This window comes from Mya arenaria, chromosome 4, assembly GCF_026914265.1.
Source record: "Mya arenaria isolate MELC-2E11 chromosome 4, ASM2691426v1".
Lineage (NCBI taxonomy): Eukaryota > Metazoa > Mollusca > Bivalvia > Myida > Myidae > Mya > Mya arenaria.
Genome location: NC_069125.1, coordinates 8,869,812 through 8,893,797, shown reverse-complemented (window position 1 = coordinate 8,893,797; position 23,986 = coordinate 8,869,812). Strand labels below are relative to the sequence as shown.

Below are 23,986 nucleotides of genomic sequence, written 5' to 3'. Positions count from 1 at the left end.
ATATTTTGTTTATTCGTACAGCTGAATTGATGTTCCGTGTTTCAAAACAGGTGCTTGTTATGGCAGCAATTCTGATGACACACTCATGGCCAATGTATGCATCATGTTTCAATTGAGTAATCTTCGTAAAATAATTGTATATCACAAATATAGCACGTCGTATTGTATATCAGGTGAGTTCTGTTGAAGATATTTTAACACGTGAAAATATATGTGTCTACGTCATCTTATTGTGGATCACGTGGTACACGTGTATTTAACGTCATTTTCTTGTGAATCAAGTGACCCGAAATATTGCTGATGTAAAACGCATTTGTATCACGTGACAATAAAGGTGCATACGATAGCATAACTGTAGATCGTAATATATTTGAGTGAAATGACAATTTCTGAGCCTATACAACCTTGACCTTTAATGTATGTCAAACCTAAAAAAAACAGGAGTAAAACAAATTCAGATATTTATATTTAAATTTATTGATTTTAATTAACAATGTTTTTAAGAATACGTAATTAAGCAAGAAAAAGTGTTATAATGAAATAAGCATACTTTTTAGATATTCATAATTACAGTTTTCACTAAGTTGTACATTTTTACAAGGGAGCTTCATGAATACGGTCCCAGTCAACAGGCACTACCCTATAATGCCACCATGCGCTGACAACTGATAATAACAAAAGTGTAGCTCGTGGTTTTCGCCGTTTTCCGTATCGTCAGGGTGCATCCCGCTGGCAGAGTCAGCGTTACTACCGTCGTCATCGTCCCAACGGATGAACAGGTCGCTGACAATCATCCCGTACACCGCCTGACATCTCCCTCCGTAACGCATAAGTACGAACGGACGGTCCGTAGGCAGAATCATAGCCGCATTTGATTGACCGTCGTGCCTGATAGCATTACGTGTAGATTGCAAATTCATTCGTACATATTTCTAATGTAGAAATTATAAACTTGATCATAAATATTGGCAGCTATTAAACACATATGAGCATATTTTATGCAGATGTGGGCGAATTGAATTATCCGACCCGATGGCACGTGCGGAAGCTTGTAACGAGGCTTCCCGAGTTACCGGCCACGCAGTATGTCCGAGGGTCCGCCCCGCATACACGTGAATGATACACTGCATATTTTCAACATTAGATTTGAGAGAAACTAACGTTATAAATGTTGTGTTTTAACAGTTCACCAAAGATAACATGTGTATTTATTTACATGACTCGCAGTGATTTTACACACCTACAGATAGTTCCCAAGAAATTTTGAAATAATTTTTATCTATTTTGAATTAGCGTTTAAATCTTTTTTTTAATTGCGTAACCGTATACATTTAAAGGATCACAATTTCAGTTGATGCAAAACTCTTTATTTATTTTTTTAATTTGAACGCATTAACATAAGCATTCATATAAAAGCATATTAGCGATAATTTGGAAATAAAGGTTATTAGTTTGTAAATTTATACATACGCAAATTATAAGCTTGTCTTGGTTTGACCATTAAAGAAAAATGAGTAAAACAAGTAAATGCATTAAAATTAAAAAAGAAGTTTTCGCATCAACCTATATTGTTTATCAACCATTTAATATATTTTTTATAAGAAAGTACAGAACACTTGCCTACAACAGTAATATATCTTGGTGTTGCTGTTATATGAACCATCTGGTAGGGTCCCGCCCTTATCGTTCGCGTTACTGCTATCCTCATCATCCCAATATATGGATCCTTCAGAAAACCCTAGGTTCGGAACAAATGTACAATACATATACATACATACTATTATATTCATTTTAACAGCACAATGTTATATTTCGAATAAGGACATTAATTATAGAACAATCTGTTTCCGAAATGTGAATACTATGGTCAGTCTTATTTTAAACTCTGGAGTAAGACAAGTAATATCACTTACAATATACAGTAAAACAATACGTGGTTTAACGTCATAAGGTGCAAACGCCTTTATATTTGAATGTATTTTTATATGATCTGGAATTAGCCTACAGGGACAATCCCAGTATCCTAACTGTAAACCAAGATCCAGGCTTGTACCGTACATGTTAGGAAAGACTAGTTGTTTAACCATTTAACCAAGATCCCGTTTAAAGACAAGTAGCGTTACACTTAACCAAAATCCTGTTTCAAGATCAGAAGATAAACATTCAACCAAGCTCCTGTTTAAAGGTAAGAATCGTAAAAGCTTACTAAGTATTAAAAATAGAAGAGTGAACATTAACCAAGATCATATACAAAAACTAGTAGCGCAGCAGGAAATCAAGATCCTGTTGAGAAATTTGAAGCATAGCAGTTATCAAGGATCCTGTTTCAAGGCTTTTAGCGAAACAGTTAACAAAGATTCCGTTTTAAGGTTAATAACGTTACAATTTACTATGATCCCGTTTTAAATGCTAGTAGCGTAGCAGTTATCCAAGTTCCTGTTGAAAAGGGTTTAGCGCAACAGTTAGCCAAGATCCTGTTTTAAGGCTTGTAGCGTTATAGTTAACCAAGACCCAGTTTTAAGGCTAGTAGCAAAACTATTAACCAAGATTATGTTTAAGGGCTAGTAGCGTATCAGTTTAGCAAAATATTGTTTAATGGCTAGTAGGCTACGAGTAAACTTAGACCTTCTTTAAAGGCTTGTAGCTTAATAGTTAACCATGATCATGTTTAAAGGCTGGAATCGTAACAGTTAACCGATTTCTTGTTAAATGGCTAGTAGCGTAACAGCTATCCAAGATCCTGTTTAAATACTAGTAGCGTAACAGTTAACTAATATTTTGTTAAGAGGGTAGTGGCGATACAGTTAACCGAGATCCTGTTTAAAGGCTTGTAGCGTATCAGTTAACCAAGATCCTGTTTTAAGGCTAGTAGCGTATCAGTTAACCAAGATCCTGTTTTAAGGCTAGTAGCGTATCAGTTAACCAAGATCCTGTTTTAAGGCTAGTAGCGTATCAGTTAACCAAGATCCTGTTTTAAGGCTAGTAGCGTATCAGTTAACCAAGATCCTGTTTAAAGGCTTGTAGCGTATCAGTTAACCAAGATCCAGTTAAAGACTAGTAGCGAAACACGTAGCAAAGATACTGTTTAAAGGCTCGATGCGTATCAGTTAAGCAAGATCTTGTGTAATGCTTGTAGCGTAACAGTTAACCAAGATATTGTTTAAAGGATAGTAGCGTAACAGTCAATAAAGGTCCTGTTTAAAGGCTAGTAGCGTAACAGTGAACCAAGATCCCGTTTAAAGGCCTGTAGCGTATCAGTTAACCAAGGTCTTGTTTAAAGGCTAGTAGCGTAACAGTTAACCAAGATCCTGTTAAAAGACTAATGGCGTAACAGTTAACCAAGATCCCGTTTAAGGGTCTGTAGCGTAACAGTTAACCAAGGTCTTCTTTAAAGGCTAGTAGCGTAACTGTTAACCAAGGTCTTTTTTAAAGGCTAGTAGCGTAACAGTTAACCAAGATCCTGTTTAAAGGCTAGTACCGTTACAGATAACCAAGATCCTATTTAAAGACTAGTAGCGTAATAGTTAACCAAGATCCTGTTTAAAGGCTAGTACCGTAACAGTTAACCAAGATCCTGTTTAAAGGCTAGTACCGTTACAGATAACCAAGATCCTATTTAAAGACTAGTAGCGTAATAGTTAACAAAGATCCTGTTTAAAGGCTTGTAGCGTATCAGTTACCCAAGATCCTGTTTAAAGGCTAGTAGCGAAACAGGTAACCAAGATCCTGTTTAAAGGCTTGAAGCGTATCAGATAACCAAGGTCTTGTTTAAAGGCTAGCAGCGTAACAGTTAACCAAGATCCTGTTAAAAGACTAATGGCATAACAGTTAACCAAGATCCCGTTTAAGGGTCTGTAGCGTAACAGTTAACCAAGGTCTTCTTTAAAGGCTAGTAGCGTAACTGTTAACCAAGGTCTTGTTTAAAGGCTAGTAGCGTAACAGTTAACCAAGATCCTGTTTAAAGGCTAGTACCGTAACAGATAACCAAGATCCTATTTAAAGACTAGTAGCGTAATAGTTAACAAAGATCCTGTTTAAAGGCTTGTAGCGTATCAGTTACCCAAGATCCTGTTTAAAGGCTAGTAGCGAAACAGGTAACCAAGATCCTGTTTAAAGGCTTGAAGCGTATCAGTTAACCAAGATCTTGTTTAATGCTTGTAGCATAACACTTAATCAAGATCCTCTTTAAATGCCTGTAGCGTATCAGTTAACCAAGGTCATGTTTAAAGGCTAGTAGCCTAACAGTTAACCAAGATCCCGTTTAAAGGACAGTAGCGTAACAGCTAACCAAGGTCTTCTTTAAAGGCTAGTAGCATAACAGTTAACCTAGGTCCTGTTTAAAGACTTGTAGCGTATCAGTTAACCAAGGTCTTCTTTAAAGGCTAGTAGCGTAACAGTTAACCTAGATCCTGTTTAAAGGTTAGTAGCGTAACAGTTAATCAAGATCCGGTTTATAGGCTAGAAGCCTAACAGTAAACGAAGATCCCGTTTAAAGGCCTGTAGCCTATCAGTTAACCAAGGTCTTGTTTAAAGGCTAGTAGCGTAACAGTTAACCAAGATCCTATTTAAAGGCTAGTAGCGTAACAGTAAACGAAGATCCCGTTTAAAGGCCTGTAGCCTATCAGTTAACCAAGGTCTTGTTTAAAGGCTAGTAGCGTAACAGTTAATCAAGATCCTATTTATAGGCTAGAAGCCTAACAGTAAACGAAGATCCCGTTTAAAGGCCTGTAGCCTATCAGTTAACCAAGGTCTTGTTTAAAGGCTAGTAGCGTAACAGTTAATCAAGATCCTATTTATAGGCTAGAAGCCTAACAGTAAACGAAGATCCCGTTTAAAGGCCTGTAGCCTATCAGTTAACCAAGGTCTTGTTTAAAGGCTAGTAGCGTAACAGTTAATCAAGATCCTGTTTATAGGCTAGAAGCCTAACAGTAAACGAAGATCCCGTTTAAAGGCCTGTAGCCTATCAGTTAACCAAGGTCTTGTTTAAAGGCTAGTAGCGTAACAGTTAACCAAGATCCTATTTAAAGGCTAGTAGCGTAACAGTAAACGAAGATCCCGTTTAAAGGCCTGTAGCCTATCAGTTAACCAAGGTCTTGTTTAAAGGCTAGTAGCGTAACAGTTAACCAAGATCCGGTTTATAGGCTAGAAGCCTAACAGTAAACGAAGATCCCGTTTAAAGGCCTGTAGCCTATCAGTTAACCAAGGTCTTGTTTAAAGGCTAGTAGCGTAACAGTTAACCAAGATCCTGTTTTAAGGCTAGTAGCAAAACTATTAAACAGGATTATGTTTAAGGGCTAGTAGGGTATCAGTTTTGCAAAATATTGTTTAATGGCTAGTATGCTACCAGTAAACTAAGACCTTCTTTAAAAGCTTGTAGCGTAATAGTTAAACATGATCATGTTAAAGGTTACAAGCGTACCAGTTTACCAATTTCCAGTTAAAGACTAGTAGCGTAACAGCTAACCAAGATCTTGTTAAGAGGCTAGTGGCGTTACAGTTAACAAAGATCCTGTTTAAAGGCTTGTAGCGTATCAGTTTACCAAGATCCTGTTTAAAGGTTTGTAGCGTATCAGTTAACCAAGATCCTGTTTAAAGGCTTGTAGCCTATCAGTTAACAAAGATCCAGTTAAAGACTAGTAGCGAAACACGTAGCCAAGATACTGTTTAAAGGCTCGAAGCGTATCAGTTAAGCAAGGTCTTGTGTAATGCTTGTAGCGGTACAGTTAACCAAGATACTGTTTAAAGGCTAGTAGCCTAACAGTTAACCAAGATCCCGTTTAAAGGACAGTAGCGTAACAGTTAACCAAGGTCTTCTTTAAAGGCTAGTAGCATAACTGTTAACCAAGATCTTGTTTAAAGGCTAGCAGCATAACAGTTCACCAAGATTCTGTTTAATGGCTAGTAGCGTAACAGTTAACCTAGATCCTGTTTAAAGGCTAGTAGCGTAACAGTTAACCAAGATCCGATTTATAGGCTAGAAGCCTAACGGTAAACGAAGATCTCGTTTAAAGGCCTGTAGCCTATCAGTTAACCAAGGTCTTGTTTAAAGGCTAGTAGCGTAACAGTTAACCAAGATCCTATTTAAAGGCTAGTAGCGTAACAGTTAACCAAGATCCTGTTTAAAGACTTGTAGCGTATCAGTTAACTAAGATCTTGTTTAAAGACAAGTAGCGTAACAGTTAATCGAAAATCCTGTTTAAAGGTTAGTAGCGTAACAATTTACCAAGATCAAGTTTAAAGGCTAGTAGCGTAACAGTTAACCAATGATCCTGTTTAATGGCTAGTAGCGTAACAGTTAACAAAGATCCTGTTTAAAGGCTAGTAGCGTAACAGTTAACCAAGATCCTGTTTAAAGGCTAGTAGCGTAACAGTTAACCAAGATCCTGTTTAAAGGCTAGTAGCGTAACAGTTAACCAAGATCCTGTTTAAAGGCTAGTAGCGTAACAGTTAACCAAGATCCTGTTTAAAGGCTAGTAGCGTAACAGTTAACCAAGATCCTGTTTAAAGGCTAGTAGCGTAACAGTTAACCAAGATCCTGTTTAAAGACTTGTAGCGTATCAGTTAACCAAGGTCTTGTTTAAAGGCTAGTGGCGTAACAGTCAACCAAGATCCTATTTAAAGGCTGGTAGCGTAACAGTTAACCAAGATCCTGTTTAAAGGCTAGTAGCGTAACAGTTAACCAAGATCCTGTTTAAAGGCTAGTAGCGTAACAGTTAACCAAGATCCGGTTTATAGGCTAGAAGCCTAACAGTAAACGAAGATCCCGTTTAAAGGCCTGTAGCCTATCAGTTAACCAAGGTCTTGTTTAAAGGCTAGTAGCGTAACAGTTAACCAAGATCCTATTTAAAGGCTAGTAGCGTAACAGTTAACCAAGATCCTGTTTAAAGACTTGTAGCGTATCAGTTAACCAAGGTCTTGTTTAAAGGCTAGTGGCGTAACAGTCAACAAAGGTCCTGTTTAAAGGCTAGTAGCCTAACAGTTAACCAATGATCCTGTTTAATGGTTAGTAGCGTAACAGTTAACCAAGATCCTGTTTAAAGGCTAGAAGCGTAACAGTTAACCAAGATCCTGTTTAAATACTAGTAGCTTAACAGTTAACCGAAAATCCTGTTTAAAGGCTAGTAGCGAAACAATTAACCAAGATCCTGGTTAAAGGCTAGTAGCGTAACAGTTAACCAATGATCCTGTTTAATGGCTAGTAGCGTAATAGTTAACCAAGATCCTGTTTAAAGGCTAGTAGCGTAACAGTTAACCAAGATCCTGTTTAATGACTAGCAGCGTAACAGTTAACCGAAAATCCTGTTTAAAGTTTAGTAGCGTAATAGTTTAAAGGCTTGTAGCGTAACAGTTAACCAAGATCCTCTTTAAAGGCTAGTAGCGTAACAATTAATCAAGATCCAGTTAAAGGCTAGTAGCGTAACAGTTAACCAAGATCCTCTTTAAAGGCTAGTAGCGTAACAATTAATCAAGATCCTGTTTAAAGGCTAGTAGCGTAACAGTTAACCAAGATCCTGTTTAAAGGCTAGTAGCGTAACAATTAACCAAGATCCTATTTAAAGGCTAGTAGCGTAACAATTAACCAAGATCCTGTTTAAAGGCTAGTAGTGTAACAATTAACCAAGATCCTGTTTAAAGGCTAGTAGCGTATCAATTAACCAAGATCCTGTTTAAAGGCTAGTAGCGTATCAATTAACCAAGATACTGGTTAAAGGCTAGTAGCGTAACAATTAACCAAGATCCTGTTTAAAGGCTAGTAGCGTAACAATTAACCAAGATCCTGTTTAAAGGCTAGTAGCGTAACAGTTAACCAAGATCCTGTTTGAAGGCTAGTAGCGTAACAGTTATCCAATGATCCTGTTTAAAGGTTGGTAGCGTAACAGTTAACCAAGATCCTGTTTAAAGGCAAATAGCGTAACAGTTAATCAAGATCACGTTTAATGACTAGTAGCGTAACAGTAAACCAAGATCCTGTTTAATGGCTAATAGCGTAGCAGTTAGCCAAGATCCTGTTTAAAGGCTAGTAGCGTAACAGTTAACCAAGATCCTGTTTAATGGCTAGTAGCGTAACAGTTAACCAAGATATTGCTATGTGGCACAATAAGCATATTCTTAATCGTGCCTGAATGAAAACAAATTTTAAAAATTGAGGGTTCGCCCTATACAGTACGGTCATATTGGTATATTTTCATTGCATTGCTTTTGACAGTTCGCGTACCATTTGGGCAGTTTCTGTATTTGAGCAGGCAGTATGACCCCCTTGGCCACAATCCATCGTATGTTGTTGTTGATGAAATAGTCTTAATGCAAAAGTCTGTTCGTATGTTGTTGTCGGCGAAACTACCTGAAATGCAGTCGCATAATTATAGTTTGATTTACAATATCAGATCTATCATAATTCGGTTATTTTAAAATATAAGAAAAAGTGTAGCCATCGACGAAATTTAACCCATTATATTCCATTCCTCAATATTTCGAGGACCTCATGAGTTTTCTGTTTGAAGCCAGTTACAAACTTTTAATAAATAAGATATAAATATTTTGTGATAAAACATTACCAATAGAATTACTGTATTCTGTACTTCAATCTACCCTAAACGCAAACCTAATCCAGGGTCTATCATAACGCTCGTCTTTTAAACAAATTATCAAAACAAATACTTAGTCCATACCTGATAGATAATTTGAAATACTGAAGCTGAATCTGTTGCTTGGCCCGCTATCTTCCGTGTCGTAGTGTCTCCAGCCTATGGACCATAGCACCCTGGCGCCCGGACATCCCGCGGACGTCTCCATAAGACCGTAGTTACCTAAAGGCCACGTGACCGGTATTTGCAAGGGGTGGTCTAGAACAGGAAAATAGTTGGTGCATATGATTTGAATACTCATAAGTTATTAGCTTAATTGGACTGGTATCATTATGTTTCTATTCCGGGTTTTTTTTTGTGTTTTTAATAATAGTGTGCGACATCGTCAAAACGCCATGGCTAATATTTTTGGTTTTGTTTTTTCTTCACATGATTCGAAAGCAAATCTTATAAAAATCGATTTAATCCATACATGATGTATGGATTAAATCGATTTTTATAAGATTTGCTTTCGAATCATTCAAAGTCTTTGTCTACCCACCGACGATAGAGGGCAGCGGATTTTGTCCTGTCGACTCCTTGACCATAGGGTACTGCTCAAGTGCCCGATGCACGTTGTCGGCTATCGTGGTCAACATGGTGCCGTAGATCGTGTCTGCACAAATTCCTTCCGCTGTCAGCTCAGCCAAAATCTGATGTTTTTAAAATGGAATACCAGCCAGTAGTCGAGGTTAATCTTATACACGGCTTCGTTTTACAATCTGTTATATAAGTATTATGTTCATGATAATCACTTATCTATGATTTCATTATGTCTTACTTATCAAACTTTAGAGGCAGTGATTTGCCGTTTTTGAAATATCACGTATTTTTAAGCCTAGTTTGACAGCAATGTAACCACGTGCTCACCACCTCTGAACATCATTTATTTTAAAGATGATAGATGACCAACATGACCAGAGTATACCAACAACACGTATGGATGACGTATACATTGCCATATCGTCAACATCATCATTACAGATTCTAACGTACCGGCCCAAAGTACGCCTTGCTGATGACGTCAGCAATTGAAATGACGTCAATTCGCGTGACTACAGGGGATGACAACGTGCCGTCAGTCCTACTTGATGTGTGATGTTGGCGTGCTATGCTGCTGCTCAAGTAGCGATTTTCATCGACTGTGACCGAGGATGTGTATCCCATGAAAGGACCGGAATGGGTCACCAGGGATGGGTCCTGAAACGTGTTATAAATGTATTGTATTCCCTCTTACATATTTAAATTGACCGCTGGGATTAAGAATTTCAGTACATAAACCATTTCAAATCAATAAACCGTCTCTTCAGGGCCTTTCACAGTGCAAAAGTCGTTTGAAGGGCCTAAACGTAAAATGTTTAAAAAAATCGTTTTATTTAGTTTTTAGTTTAAAATTTAGCAAGCTTAATACAAATGTTACTTGATATAGTTACACATTTGTACTCGGATTCCGCAATTATTAGCATGACTATCAGTTTTGCGGCCCGGCCGATCATCGATTATCATTTTGCGGCTCGTAGAACGTTTGCACGTGAAATCAATTTTCGCCTTAAATTAATTTTGGCTACTGTAAAAAAATATCTTCACTAAATAATGAAAAATTATCGATCTGCTTGAACATATTTATTATTAAAATCCCAAAGGGAGGCAAACGCGAACGCAGTTTAGGAAAATATGCTAGTGTTTGATAATCAGTGTGGACTATACGGCGGCGTTTTTATACATTGTTATCTGTTGACATTCTAAACAACAAAACAAAGGAAGCAGTAAAATTGAATTTAGAATCTATTTGAAAACAACAATTTGCATTTGCTTCTTTTTTCAGTAATGTCTTTATTCAAAATGAATATGTTTTTGTGTAAAAACAAGTTTTGTGGCTTTGTAGTTATTGCAGCTTTATAAGAAAGATATTTGCATTTTTGTTACCAGGAAATGAACTAAATTCACTTTTTATCATTATTTTATTGAATATCTTACTAATAACTATATCACCAAGAATTTGGTCAACTCCTTATTATCCAAAACATGTCGCAAAGGATGTATGTTTTACTCCCAAAAATATGTTCCTCAAAACTAATTTAAACATGAACATTTTAATGTTTGGCATTTCCCACACATTTTAGCAACGCGGAATGCCCTTAATCAACTCTATGCAATATTTTTAGAATATTTAATTTATATTTCACGAGTTCTGAAGCGGAGAAATAAGTGACGACACAAGCCACATTTCTTATATATTATTTTGCCTTCTATTGTCCAATGTCCCGATATCATTTGATATCAGGTGAATCTTATTGAGGGCTAACGCGTAAAAACGCAACCAGAGCCCAATTTTGACCGATGTGTTGAGTGTTGCGATTTTATGCTTATACCCGAATTCGTAACGCAATATTTGTGTTATTACTTTAAACGTTATGTTTCCGAACTCATGCATATATTTCATATGATTGCAACAATTTATAAGTGTACCATTTTTGAGTTTTTTAGTGTTCATCTATACATTATCTCTCATATCGTCACGGTAGAAAGGAGGCGGAGCTTTACAGTGCAACACCTGCCGTCCGGATAAATTACAAAGCTATTCCTCTATTTTCCGAACGTTATCCTCGAAAACATGGTATAAAACAGTTACGCCAACCACAATTTTTTCAATATGGCGTGCTTTTTTCACAGTGTGATATAGAAAAAGATATGCATATAGTAAAATAAACTACAACGCTAACATTCTAATATGTTATTAACCCCTTCAAAAAGATCACAGACCGTCGCTAGTATTTCCTTCGTCAGGCTTGTAAGACTCTGGCTATACCGTTCCAGCGTCTTCGTCCCGACGTCGGCAGACATGATAACACTCTGAAATATTATAAAGGGAACTCCATTGACAAAAAATGGCTTTTGGAGAAAAAACCCGTGTTAATTTGAACATATGATCCATGAGTCGAACGCCGATCCCATGCAGTAATGCACAATTCGCAGAAACCTGTACTGGTCCGGGCCACATCCTGGTTCAGATAGGCAGTCTGTGCCATAAAGCATTAAATGGACTAGACACCAGATGATACAATTGCAAGAAAAAGATAAAATTGTCAAAAAACTTACATACAATTGATAGCGTTGTGCATTTTGAGTATTTTAAGTCAATATTTAACACAACGTTTATAAGATTCTATATGCATTGGATATCTACCCCATTTCCCTCAAACAGTGTTATTTGTTGTATGGAACTTAGCATTAACACACATTAACCTTTTACATGCATAAATATGAACCCTTTCGAGGTCAGCATATTTTCCGAGACCTTATACCTTTGCTCCATATAGGAGTTGTTAGCTTATTGTTGCCTAAAATAGTTTGAAAGATACTCCATTTGACAGTTGACCATATTTATATTAAGACCATAACAATGATACCAGCATAAAGTTCATGTACCACTCAATTAAACGATAGTTGTAGTGTTAACTTTAGTCATACATAACACAACTTACTGACTACTTCTAAAGGAGAAGTGTTGGAGAACCATTTCTCAGATTTTAAAAGTCTTCCACCTTTTTTAATAACATCAATTTTTGTTTTAATTTCGTTGACCTTTTACTTGTATGTGTCACAAAATAATGAAAATAAATATACCTGTTATTATTTACCGAACACGTCTTAAAATAACGCTATATCATCGGCAAACATAAGTAAAAACAGACAAACAGTATCTGGAGTCAACTGTATTGCATGGACATTATTACTTTCTAAGAAAGTAAATAATTCGTCAACAAAAAAGGAAAATAATATTGTACTTGCTTAACAGCCTTGTTTTAAACCAACAGAGCTTTGTATATAGTTACTACGACATCCATTACATCTTATGCATGATATTACAGAATTATACGTACTAAGAAAAGACTTAAATAATTTTCCTTTAACTCCTTTCCAACAAGCCATAGATAGTTTCTACCAAAAATATCAAAGCATTTTTGAAAGTCAACAAAAGTAACATACAAAGCGCGTTTCTTTTTATAAAGCATGCATTCTATAATAATTTTAATACAAAGGCATTATCCAAGGTGCTAGTGCCAGACTTAAATCCAGCTTGATTTTCAGAAAATTTACAAACACTTGCGCAAAGAAGAAACACTTGCGCAAAGAAGTTAAGACGAGAAACTAATATACCACAGTATATTTTACTTGTTAAAGCCATTTTGGAAGGAATTCGTGAATTATGATTTGTTAGGCGTTTATAAACTTTTGTCCAAAATGACTTTGAACCAATAATGTTACTTGTTATATTATCTAAGTATTCGCCATAATGCCATTGAGATTCATGTTTACACATATTTTTAAATGTTATTCGTGCATTTTTATACTCGTCTAAATTTCGCTCTGTTCTGTTTTGACGGTCCATGCGTAAGACATTGTTTTTTTTCCCTTTTCAAGTTATCGCATTCAGCATCAAACCGTGTTGGGCTTGTGTTAGAACGTTTACTTAATCCTTTTATGAGACATTTCTCTACAGTTTTTAAATTTTTCAGCTAAACAGTCCATTATATGATTTATTTCCTGTGATAAGTCGTTTGTTAAATCACAAGTTTTAGTTAATAATTCAGCAGTAAAGATAGTCCTTATTTGATCTTGAAACTTTGCATTTTCATGTTTTTTATATAGTACTTATGCCTATTATCAACAGGACTTTCATAAAGAAGGCTGAATTCATGCAACTGTGTGATATTTCTATCCGCTTGTATATGTTCAATGAGAATTCCCCCACCTGGCAATTAATAACCAATCTGTATCATTTCATTTTTCGGATTTTCAGTAGCTTAAGTAGCGATTTTATCTTTTAGGAAATGTATGCCTTTTTGCAGATACATTATTTTAAAAAAGCGACTAGTTGGGGGGGGGGGCGGTTAAGTATACAAACATCAGTAACGTATCCTTTTTATGTTCATAAAGCGTCTTTTTATCTTTCAGACTTTGCCAATTTTGAAATCAAAGTTAATAAGTTCAATAAATTGCATGATGGTATTTCGGACATACACATAAATACCACCCATGGCTCTGCCACGCCTTGCATATTTTTTTCTGACAAGAGAATGCAATCAAGTAGCTGACTTAAATATCTACACTGTGTATTACTTTCCTCCCATGTCTCCGATAGTCCAAATATATCAAAAGAGTATATAGTTTGAAAGTCATTAAAATAACTTTTAGAGGATAGTCCGTCTATGTTCCATTATCCGATATTAAGTTCAAAACAATTAGGGCCTTGGTCGTTTTGTTATTGTTTTGTATTTGTGTACGTTAGGGGTGGTCGTCTCCATTTCCAGATTCTCATTTACTTGGGCGGTGCGTCACTAAGCATTTATAACCAAACTGTGTTTCCGAGGGGTGAATTTTCAGTTTCTCTGATGTGAAGTTTTCCCTTCAGAGGGTATCCGCTTTGCCCTTTAGATTTTAAGTATGCGGGAGTTGTGATTTGTTGAGAAGTAAGAATTTCTGCTACATGAATATCCCGTTAACGAAGTAAACTTCTGCCCCAAAACAGGTAATGTTTATGCTCATAGTTTTTTAAACCTATAAAAACAACTCCGTATTTCCTACCAGGTCTGTGAGAAAATGCAATATGATATTGGCTCCTTTAAAAATCTGGTTGTGAAACTTTCAAAACTTTCGCACGAGATTTGTTTTCAATGATGTATTTCTTTCATTTTCAGTACTGTACTCTTAAGCCCAAAGATTCTTGCTTATCTTTGTTTTCTCTTTGCTCGATTTTGCAAACAGTGTCGTCAATTCTATCTACTATATCTATTTTTGAATCGCAAATAACTTTAAGGGTGTCAATGTCTAGCAGCAGCATATCACGGTCACCCTCTCAATGTTCAATATGATTTTTTTTTTTAAATTGTGCATGTATTTTTCATGAGAATCTTGTCTACTATCAATTTTGTACATTCGTGTCTGTAACCAGTTTTAACTTCAAGAACATCAACAATAATTTTGGATACATCGGTTTTGATATCTTTAATTTTTAAGCACTGTTACATTTACTTATTGCAAATAGTATTTCATCTTTATCGCTAATTGGCCCTAGATTTGTTTCAAAGTCCTTTGAAGGAAGTAGAAGCCTTGAGGAGAACGTTGCATACTTGTTTGAAAACCACACGGACAGGTCATGGATGATACTCATGAGCTTGGTTTGTCTACCACGGAAATACCCGTTAATTAAAAAAACAGCGTCGGATAATGTCGCTGTACTAATCACATGACTTTCACAAGCTCAATATACACACTATAAACTGGGAAAACATTACGCGCTATTTTTCAAACGTGTAAAACCAAGCTGATACAGCGACGAAATATTCTTTTAATCATGTATATTGAGGTTTTATCGGCCTCATACTAGCTCGTATTGACAATTTTATGATTGTTTTAGGAAATACTGTGTTTGCCGATTTTGGGACCATATATGTGTGTTTGTATTTGTGTCTTAAAGACCACATCATTTTGGTTTCAAGTAACAATATTTTACTCTCAAACTTGCCAGTTTGTTTTCCAATCCAAATTTATCCATCCTATGATGAACATATGACTATTAAAATGATTGCAACTTACAGTGCCCCAGTTATCCAGAAAGTCCATATACTTTGCGCCATTTTTCGGGTCAAACACAATTGGTAGTCGACACACATCAGTGGCAAAATTGCGGGAAACTGTATAGTTTCCTTCCGTTGTCAAGCCGTAACCCTGGTAACCTACGCTCCCTAGTTTGCATGTTGTGGTTCTATCAATGTAAACTTGAGATCCGTCAGAAAGCAATCTGGCTCTCGAGTTGAAGTCTACAATATATGGAAAAACAAAGGATTTGTATGGTGTTGAATGTTCGAACTATGCTTGTCAATTAATCAAATCATTGACGATAATGTTGATTTTAATTTTCTAGTAATTTTTGCGAAAGTGCATACACATATATAAATACATAAATGTTTTGAACAGGTTAAAAGCAATAAAGTAAAGCAATATTATATAAAACAAATTACCAAAAGTAAGGTATGAATAGGTTACTTGCAGTTTGCTTGTAATATTAGTTTCGGTTTTAACTTTTTACCCACTCTTAATTCAACCCCCCTCCCCCATAAAATGATAATGGGTCACCATGATCTAATACTGTGTGGTTCATTCTTACAGCTGATAATTGTCAATTCTGAAAAAAAAAACGCGTAGTTAATCGGATTCATGCCCAAAGGAGGTTAAAGGGGCTTAGATACCTTTTGAAATGTTTCCAAATTCATTTTATATTCATTTCAAGTTTCTTTCTACGGTTTTTGGTATGTTTACAAATATCCGAGCAATCTTGAAAACTGAACAATTGTCTGAAATTAACCTCTCATTTCCCGATTCGAGGATAAATCTGACTTTATTTGTAGAACCAGTACGACTTGAGTAAACTGTCCACATGTGGCCAGGAGGTCTTTCATTAGTTTTGTATTAAAATGTTATATTGTGCGACACGCCTGTGCCATCCCGAGATAATTACAAAAATAAAACTACAATACAAGTTGACCAGTTAAACGTTGAATGTACCAGGAGAAGAGTAGTTCTCGGACACTTCTTGAAAAGAAAATCAAGATGTATTATAAACACGCCATTAGATAAAATATAGTACATGATGTAATAAAGCTTTCGTTGCATTTCTTTCATGAATACACAATTGTTTCGATTGTGATTCTTAGAATGCTGTCAAAGGATTTGAATTCCAAACGCGAGGAGTTACAGATGTTTTCTCCGATTTAATTATATTATCTTTTGTAACACAACTTTTACCCACCTATATTTCCCACCAACGCATTGCTTTGAACAGAAGACGGATGACTTTCTGAAATAAAAGGTAAACACGTGTACACACGTCCTGTTTCTTTTCTGTTTTGTAGATGCATAGGGGTGAGTGGAGGATGTTAACAGCAGATATGGTTCCCGACAGGCAGGTGTTTGATGGACTTAGTGACACCGTTACCAGGAAAATAGACTTTGTCATTTTTTTTCCGATGGCATGTTCGCTATTTGAAACACCCCCTGCCCAAGGAATGTATACAAATTTCCTAGCTCCAAGAGTGAGACATTCTCGTTCACCAGAGTGGTGATACTATGCGTACCACAAATTTATCGAACCTCTGATTAATGAGAATCGAGGGGATTAAGACGATAAACGTTGTAATTTGTCTTAATATTTATGCGAAAAGCTACAGAAACAAGTTCAGTAGCAAAACGTTAGAACATAAACCCGGTTTAATGGAACTGGGTAAACGCCAAAGACATTAAACATAAAATAACAAACAAGGAACATGGAAGAACAGCACAAAACTCCACACACAATAAACAGTGCGTACAAACTATATAAAAAAAACTTGGTATGTTTATCAAGAATTGTTATGTAACGACTTGGAACGGTCAGTGAAATGTAAATTTACTGGGGCTTTAAAACAGTTTAAGTGCACAAACCTCACTTTTATCCCAACAATCCTAAATAAAGATAAAACGCGAAAGGTAAATCTCATCAAAGTATGCTTTAACTTGAGAAAACTTAACAATAAAACAAATAATAAAAAACTTATAGTTAAACCTCAAGTATTTCTATGATTAGAGATCCCAACTCTATCTGCAGACGGAGAAATGCAATTCAGAGCACTTAATGCAACTTTTCAAACTTTTCGAAGATACAATGCAGTCATTGTTTGAAACTATAAACATTACACACAATCTGCTTTATAAAATAAAAGGTTTAATACTGTGTGATTATAGAGTTTCATAATAAAAAGCATCATTGTACTAAAACTGTGTAAATTCCACGTGTGCACCCGTTGCTGCTCTGCCACCACCCGGTGAGCCGAAATACTGACGAGGATTTTGTTCTTAAATTGTCAAAAAGGGTTTACAATTTACTTAAAATATATGCTCCTAACGATAAAACAAATACGTAACGCATTTTATAATCGTATCCTAAATATAATATCCAAAAGAGGCCAAGGCATAAAATTAATTGGTGGTGACGATACTCTTAACAAAAATGATAGAAGATCAAGCTCAAACAATTACGAACGCGAAAAATGTCCGGTTTAAAATGTAAAGACATTATTTTCAAGAAATGACTTATGTGATATTTGGAAGCTCTGCTTGGAGACGAAAAAATAAAACGGATAAAAGTAGAATAGATTTTTGGTTGATAGAAAAAAACTTAGTACCACAGGTGTATTCGACAGATATAAGGCCAGCAATAATTCAATTTGCAGACCACATGGCCATTTCTCTTAAACTTAAAGCGACGTCTAAACGAGGACCAGGTTACAGGAAATTTAACAATTCTCTTCTTGAAAATGCAAAATATATAACACATATTGCAAATGTTTTAAGAAAAATCATTCAATCAGACATAACAAGTCGAATGGGAACTATGTAAGATTGAAATAAGAAATACTACTATAGATTTTTCAAGAAAAATAGGGATAGAACGAAATAATCGTTTGCATCAATGAGAAAAAAACTTAAACATCTTCAAAAAACCTATGATGAAAATCAAAACGAAAGTCTATTGATGCCTATTCAAAACATGGAAACAGAGATAAATGATATATATCAAATTAAAGCCATTTAGGTATTTATTTTGGAAACAACAAAACTGAATGCATTAATTTAAACTGGGCGCAAACAAATGAACAATGTCAAAAGCTTATAAGCAATTGGAAGAAACGAAACTTAACCCTTTTTGGCAAAATAACTGTTATAAAATCATTGATGCTGCCCAAACTTACATATCTAGCGCAAAATAGTTTAACTCCCAATCATGTGATTAAAACAGTTAACTCTTTAATATTCAATTTCATTTGGAATGACAAGAGATAAAATTAAACGTACAACCTTAATAGGAAATAAAGTCTGGAAGTTCCTGACTTCAAATACTATTCTAAAAGTATGAAACTTAATTGGGTAAATTTCTTAAAATCAAAACCAAATGCAAATTGGAAAGTAATCGCATCATATTTTCTTGATCAATTAGTTAGAATTTAAATCAATTTCAAGGTCAAACAATATTAAGAATGACTTTTATTCAATTCGATCTCAAATTTTATGGGGAAATAAATATATTAAATTCAATAATAAATGTCTACTATTCAAATACTGGATTGACCCGGATTTATGTTTCTAAACGATATAATTTCATTATCTGTCGAGATAGACGTGAGAAGAATTGTGCAAACCTTATAGTGAAATGTAACTAGATTTCAGAGGTAAAAACAATAATAAAAGCTATCCTAAACGACTGGAAAATTGTAATTAAATCTGTAAACACAAATGTTAAAACGTGTTTAAACCTTAAATACAGTCAAAAGCAGTTAGACGATCTCACCAATAAAGATATTTATCATATTTTTGTAAATACATACATATATAATGGCAAGAAACTTTCAACAAACCAATCAACTGGCGATCATGGTATTTTATTTTACATTGGATAATTCCAGAAAATAAAGTTAAACAGTTCAAGTTCAAACTACTACATAACATCATGGCTGCAAATCTAAATCTATTCCCCTGGAATATCTCAGCAAGTCCTCTTTGTAATCACTGCAACCAAGTCGAAGACTATGACCACTTTCTAATTAATTGCCCGTATTTTTCTCATTTTTGGTCGAAGATAAATGACACATTTAAACATTGTAATAAACATATACAGATGAAAAGCCTCGAAATACTTATAATTGGATATAAAATAGAATACAAAGAATGTAATATTATCAATTCTTTTCTATCTCAAATAGGTTACTGTATTTACAAATCGTACTTTTTATCTGAAAGAAGTCAGAAATTTGTTAACTTATGTGCATTATTAAATGCTGACTTTTTGATTATTCAAACATTATATAAGAGTAAAGGAATTGTCCTTTTCTCAATAGGTTTATTGTAAAATTTAAAAGCAACTAAGAATATTGTGTTAAAAAACACAAGTTATATTAGTTTAGTGAAACTGCAATGTTTTAAGATGAAATAGTTGTATATCATGATTTTCTTGTTCGTTATTTGTAATGTTTATGATTTGTATATGTTTTTATGAATAAAAGGATCACCTCTAAGTGATTCCAAAAACAGGGTTTACAATTCAACAGGGTTAATATTGGGTTTTTTTGTTTTTTTTTTGCAGTCTTGCAAGTTTAGAGTCTTGATTCTATATCAAATCTAACTTTATTTCTCTATAACAGATCGACGGTGTAATAATTAAAATAATTTACCGGAAAAATGTACACGTGTCAACCTCTCGTTTTGAAGGGATTTACCCCCATGCACGAGAAACGTGGCCTCACTTCTGTTGCAGGAGGAAGTGGTGTAGTAACTCGCCTCTCTGACATTACTTCGGCTTCCTGTCAGCTAGAACAGTACAAACTACTGATGATAACTCGAGGTTGCCTTAGGCAAAATGTTAGAGCAACCCGGCGTTTCGAAATATCCCTTGTTTTTGACTTCTGTCCTGTCGTAATGGCCTCGGTGTCAAAACATTTTGAATCGAGTAAGTTCATCATTGGCAGAATACTGGTGTATTATCTTCTTTTGGTATATAAAGACTTAGTAGTGAACTAAAAGCGTTATTCACTGTTTAAAGCATTGAATTAACAATTGGATATTTTTCATTGTTTTGGAACTTTGAGCCAGACCTTTTTTCGAACAAAATGACTGGAATGCAATTCAAACAAGGTAATTTCCGAAGTGACCTGATGTTCGCCTTGACATTTTAGTTGCAAACAGTGTTAAACTGTTTAGTACACTGACGTCAGACATTATGCGTGAATTGACCAATCAACATCTTACCTCGAGAATTCTTCTGTCCAGCAGCATCCCAGTATCAGGGCTGAGTTCAGGATTCCCCGTCAGGAGATTGTAACCTATCCCCACATACTGCAGCGGGGTACCCGTCACATTCGCTATGAAAGTATAAAGCCAGAAGTGTATCGTCAGATTTTATCAGAATTATATATCCGTGTGTAGATCCAGACATTTAATTCGACATAGTATATGAACAATCCTTTCTGACGAGAGTGGTGTAGTGTTTAAGGTGTCCGCCCCCACATAAGAGGTTGTGGGTTCGAGCCCCACCAAAAGCAAATGCTCTTGGCATATCAGAAAGCACATCAGTACTGGTTTCAACCCAGGTATGCAATAATTCAAACATAAGACTAGTGAGTATTTTTTATCTTTTTCAATAAAGGCTATATAGCTGTTATATTTAGTTCTAAAAAATCGAACCGTTTTATTAAATGTTGAACGTATAAGTATAATTACCTAAATCGTTGGTGGGGTAATCGCCGGAGCATGACTCTGTCCTGATATTCTGGTCGTCTGCCACATATCCATACTATATATTAAAGTTCTTTGATATTGTAAACATAATATGTATTTGTTTAAGATCGTAGATGTCTGCATTATGTAATGTTCACAGGAATTAGTATGTATTTACCAAAATAAATGTTTAAATGCCTCGTGGTCGCATTATCTATTTTGGACAACCCATGCTTATAACCCTTTAACTTTTTCTTAGTGTTTCGTCTACTGATACAGTCTGTATTTAAGTCTACAGGGCCACTAAATACAATCAATTATACGGCAGACTTGAAAAATACTGTATTTCCATTTGACAAAATATATTTATGCACGCTTAAATATCGTTACTTATAGTTAAGTGTTTGTCGACTTGCAGATATGAATTTAAACATGGTCAGGCCCAGCGCAACTGTGTGGCCTTTTAGATTTATAAAAGCGTATTAAACAATCACTTAGCAGTGTTTGAACTCATATTTTATCTACTAGTGCAGCAACTGTTAAAACTAATGTTCGTTTTTTCTCAGTTTGTCAATGGGAATAACTGCACAAGAATTGTTGACAGAGTTATGTACCTCATTTTGGTAACATATGAAATGGTTTTATGTGCAGAAAAAGAAGATGTAAGCACAATGATAACGCAAATGAATGAATGAATGAACGAACGAATGAACAGACGGGCGAACAAACAAACAAACAAACTTTAATAAATAAATAAATAAATAAATAAATAAATAAATAAATAAATAAATAAATAAATAAATAAATAAATAAATAAATAAATAAATAAATAAATAAATAAATAAATAAATAAATAAATAAATAAATAAATAAATAAATAAATAAATAAATAAATAAAATGTTAAAGCTTTGGGTGTATTGTACGTTTGGTTATTTATTTTTTACATTAGTAATCAGCCAACAAATAAGTGTCAACTGATACCAAAATTATATTGGGTCAGCAGGCATGACAAATAACATTATGGTTAATTGAGCTAACAGAGAACGAGCTCATTTGTGGGTCAGATTCCTGAATTGACGCGATAATGATACCAGAAAGGGTTAAATGCAAGTACATTTGAGAAAGTCGGAGCCCTACCTTGTGTTCAAACTGGATAACTAAGAACCCGCTGTGAGACCTCTGTACCTGTCCCACGGGTTTACAATCGAGCTTGTTCATATAGCCGAACTTGGTCGCGTCCATTGACGCTGGTTTCATTTTTGTAGTTACATACACATGGATAATCCGCCACGACTTCGACAAAATTTGCGCTGTAAATTATCAAAAGCGAAACAAAATAGATCCGCATATTTGCACCATAGGTTTGGTAATGTGCACGCATGGTGCAAATGGAAAATCAAGGCGAGATATCAGAGAGAAAGGCTAAACGTAGATACGTGAATGATAAGCTGTTGTCGTCATTTTGAAAAAAAAAAAATGTACATGCAAATTTGGAACATAATAATTGATAAGAATTGTGGTTTTTAGTGTACAATTCGTTGCACTTATAATCTAGAGATACGCCGCTAGGCCTGTTTACAGTAGAAACTCACTAAACCGGAACTCCACAAAACCGGAATCCTTGGGATACCGGACTTTTTTCAGAGTCCCGGTTTTCCCCTTCTATTTTCAATGTAAAAAAATCCCTACAAACCGGAACCCTGGAATTCCGGATACCGGACAAAAAATCGAGGAAATTTTTAGTTGTCAACGTAATTTTACCTCACAAAACCGGACACATATTTGTTCCAACATGTCAAAATGATTTTGTGTATTAGAAATTCGTGAATCGCGTGTCACTTTGTTTTGACAGCCGGTGCGTCGTTAAATATTGCATCTGTGATGTTGTGTTAACTCGATAATCGATAATGATGATTGCGCTGTGGATTGACTGCCGCACGATAATCAAACTTGTGAAAAGAAAATTGATTGAAACATTAATTTGTTTGTTGCAGAAAATAAAGAACTAGAAACGGTTATTAAGTGATCATTTTGGAGGGTTGTTTTATCTAAAGACTTCTATGATTGAATCAAATTAGAGCGGTGCGTTAATTAAACTATCAAACATACTTAACAAGCATTAAATTACAGATAATCGGATAATTTGTTTGTTTGTTACTCAAATCAAGAACTTTGATTGGTGATGAAGTGGTCATTTTCGCGAGTTGTTTTATTTTAAGACTTGGAAAAAAAGATGATTATAAAAACGCAGGAATGTTTAATTATGTTTATCACTTTTGCATGTGCTTTAATCAAGGTTAACTCAGTTAATATTTTGAGTAAACTTACTCCGTACATCAAATCCTCACTAAACCAGAATCATCACTAAACCGGAAATTTTCCCAGTCCGGACCTTGTCCGGTTTAGTGAGTTTCTACTGTACTTTAAAGGGACTGTACACCAGATCGGCACCAAAAAAAGTTTTTTTCTGTAACGAATTTCAGAACAATTATTTAATAAAATGTTTTACTCATTAATATCAAAATTGTAAAAAAGTACCGAAATGTAAAAAAAAAATCGAGACAGAGACCGGGTTCGAACCGGTGTCGCCAAAATTGCAGTTTAATGTTGTATCCACTGTGCTACGAAGGCTTACCCTAAACAGTAGGAATATTTAAGCTATATACCTAACTTGGTAATATCACGTGTTAACATCGACTGGCCAATCACGCTTAAGGAATGAATTCTACTAGGTAGACATACCCAGTAATCTTTTTTAATTGGAAAAATACGAAAAAACTGCGAAAAATAAATTAATTGAAAACTATGTGGTACTTCAGTTAGTAAGTTTCAATGCATTGTACACATCGATACCAAGTTTATGTCAGTTTTCGACAATTCTCTTTTATTTCGCTATTTCATCATACGGAGTACAGTCCCATTAATAACCTTGACAAATTAATGCACGCACGGGCGTATCAACTCCAGCGCTGTTAGAACTGCGGTCTTTACATTACCAATCTGTTCTTATAACTACGGAGCTTGGTTGCGAATAAGCTACGTTATAACATTC

The 23,986-nt window shown here is 35.2% G+C and overlaps 1 protein-coding gene across 1 annotated transcript; it reads right to left on the bottom strand.

Annotated features, from left to right (window-relative positions):
- Positions 1 to 540: 540 nt before the first annotated feature.
- On the bottom strand, positions 541 to 22,191 carry LOC128229875 (uncharacterized). Its single transcript, XM_052941761.1, has 14 exons — positions 22,072 to 22,191; positions 20,937 to 21,009; positions 20,466 to 20,578; positions 19,892 to 20,027; positions 19,447 to 19,453; positions 16,438 to 16,529; positions 15,225 to 15,448; positions 11,388 to 11,477; positions 9,621 to 9,824; positions 9,127 to 9,277; positions 8,670 to 8,843; positions 8,216 to 8,341; positions 1,621 to 1,738; positions 541 to 888 (listed from the first exon to the last, which is right to left on the bottom strand). Exons 1-14 carry the CDS (start codon positions 22,189 to 22,191, stop codon positions 636 to 638), a joined length of 1,881 nt encoding a protein of 626 aa, XP_052797721.1. The 3' UTR covers positions 541 to 635.
- Positions 22,192 to 23,986: the final 1,795 nt, after the last annotated feature.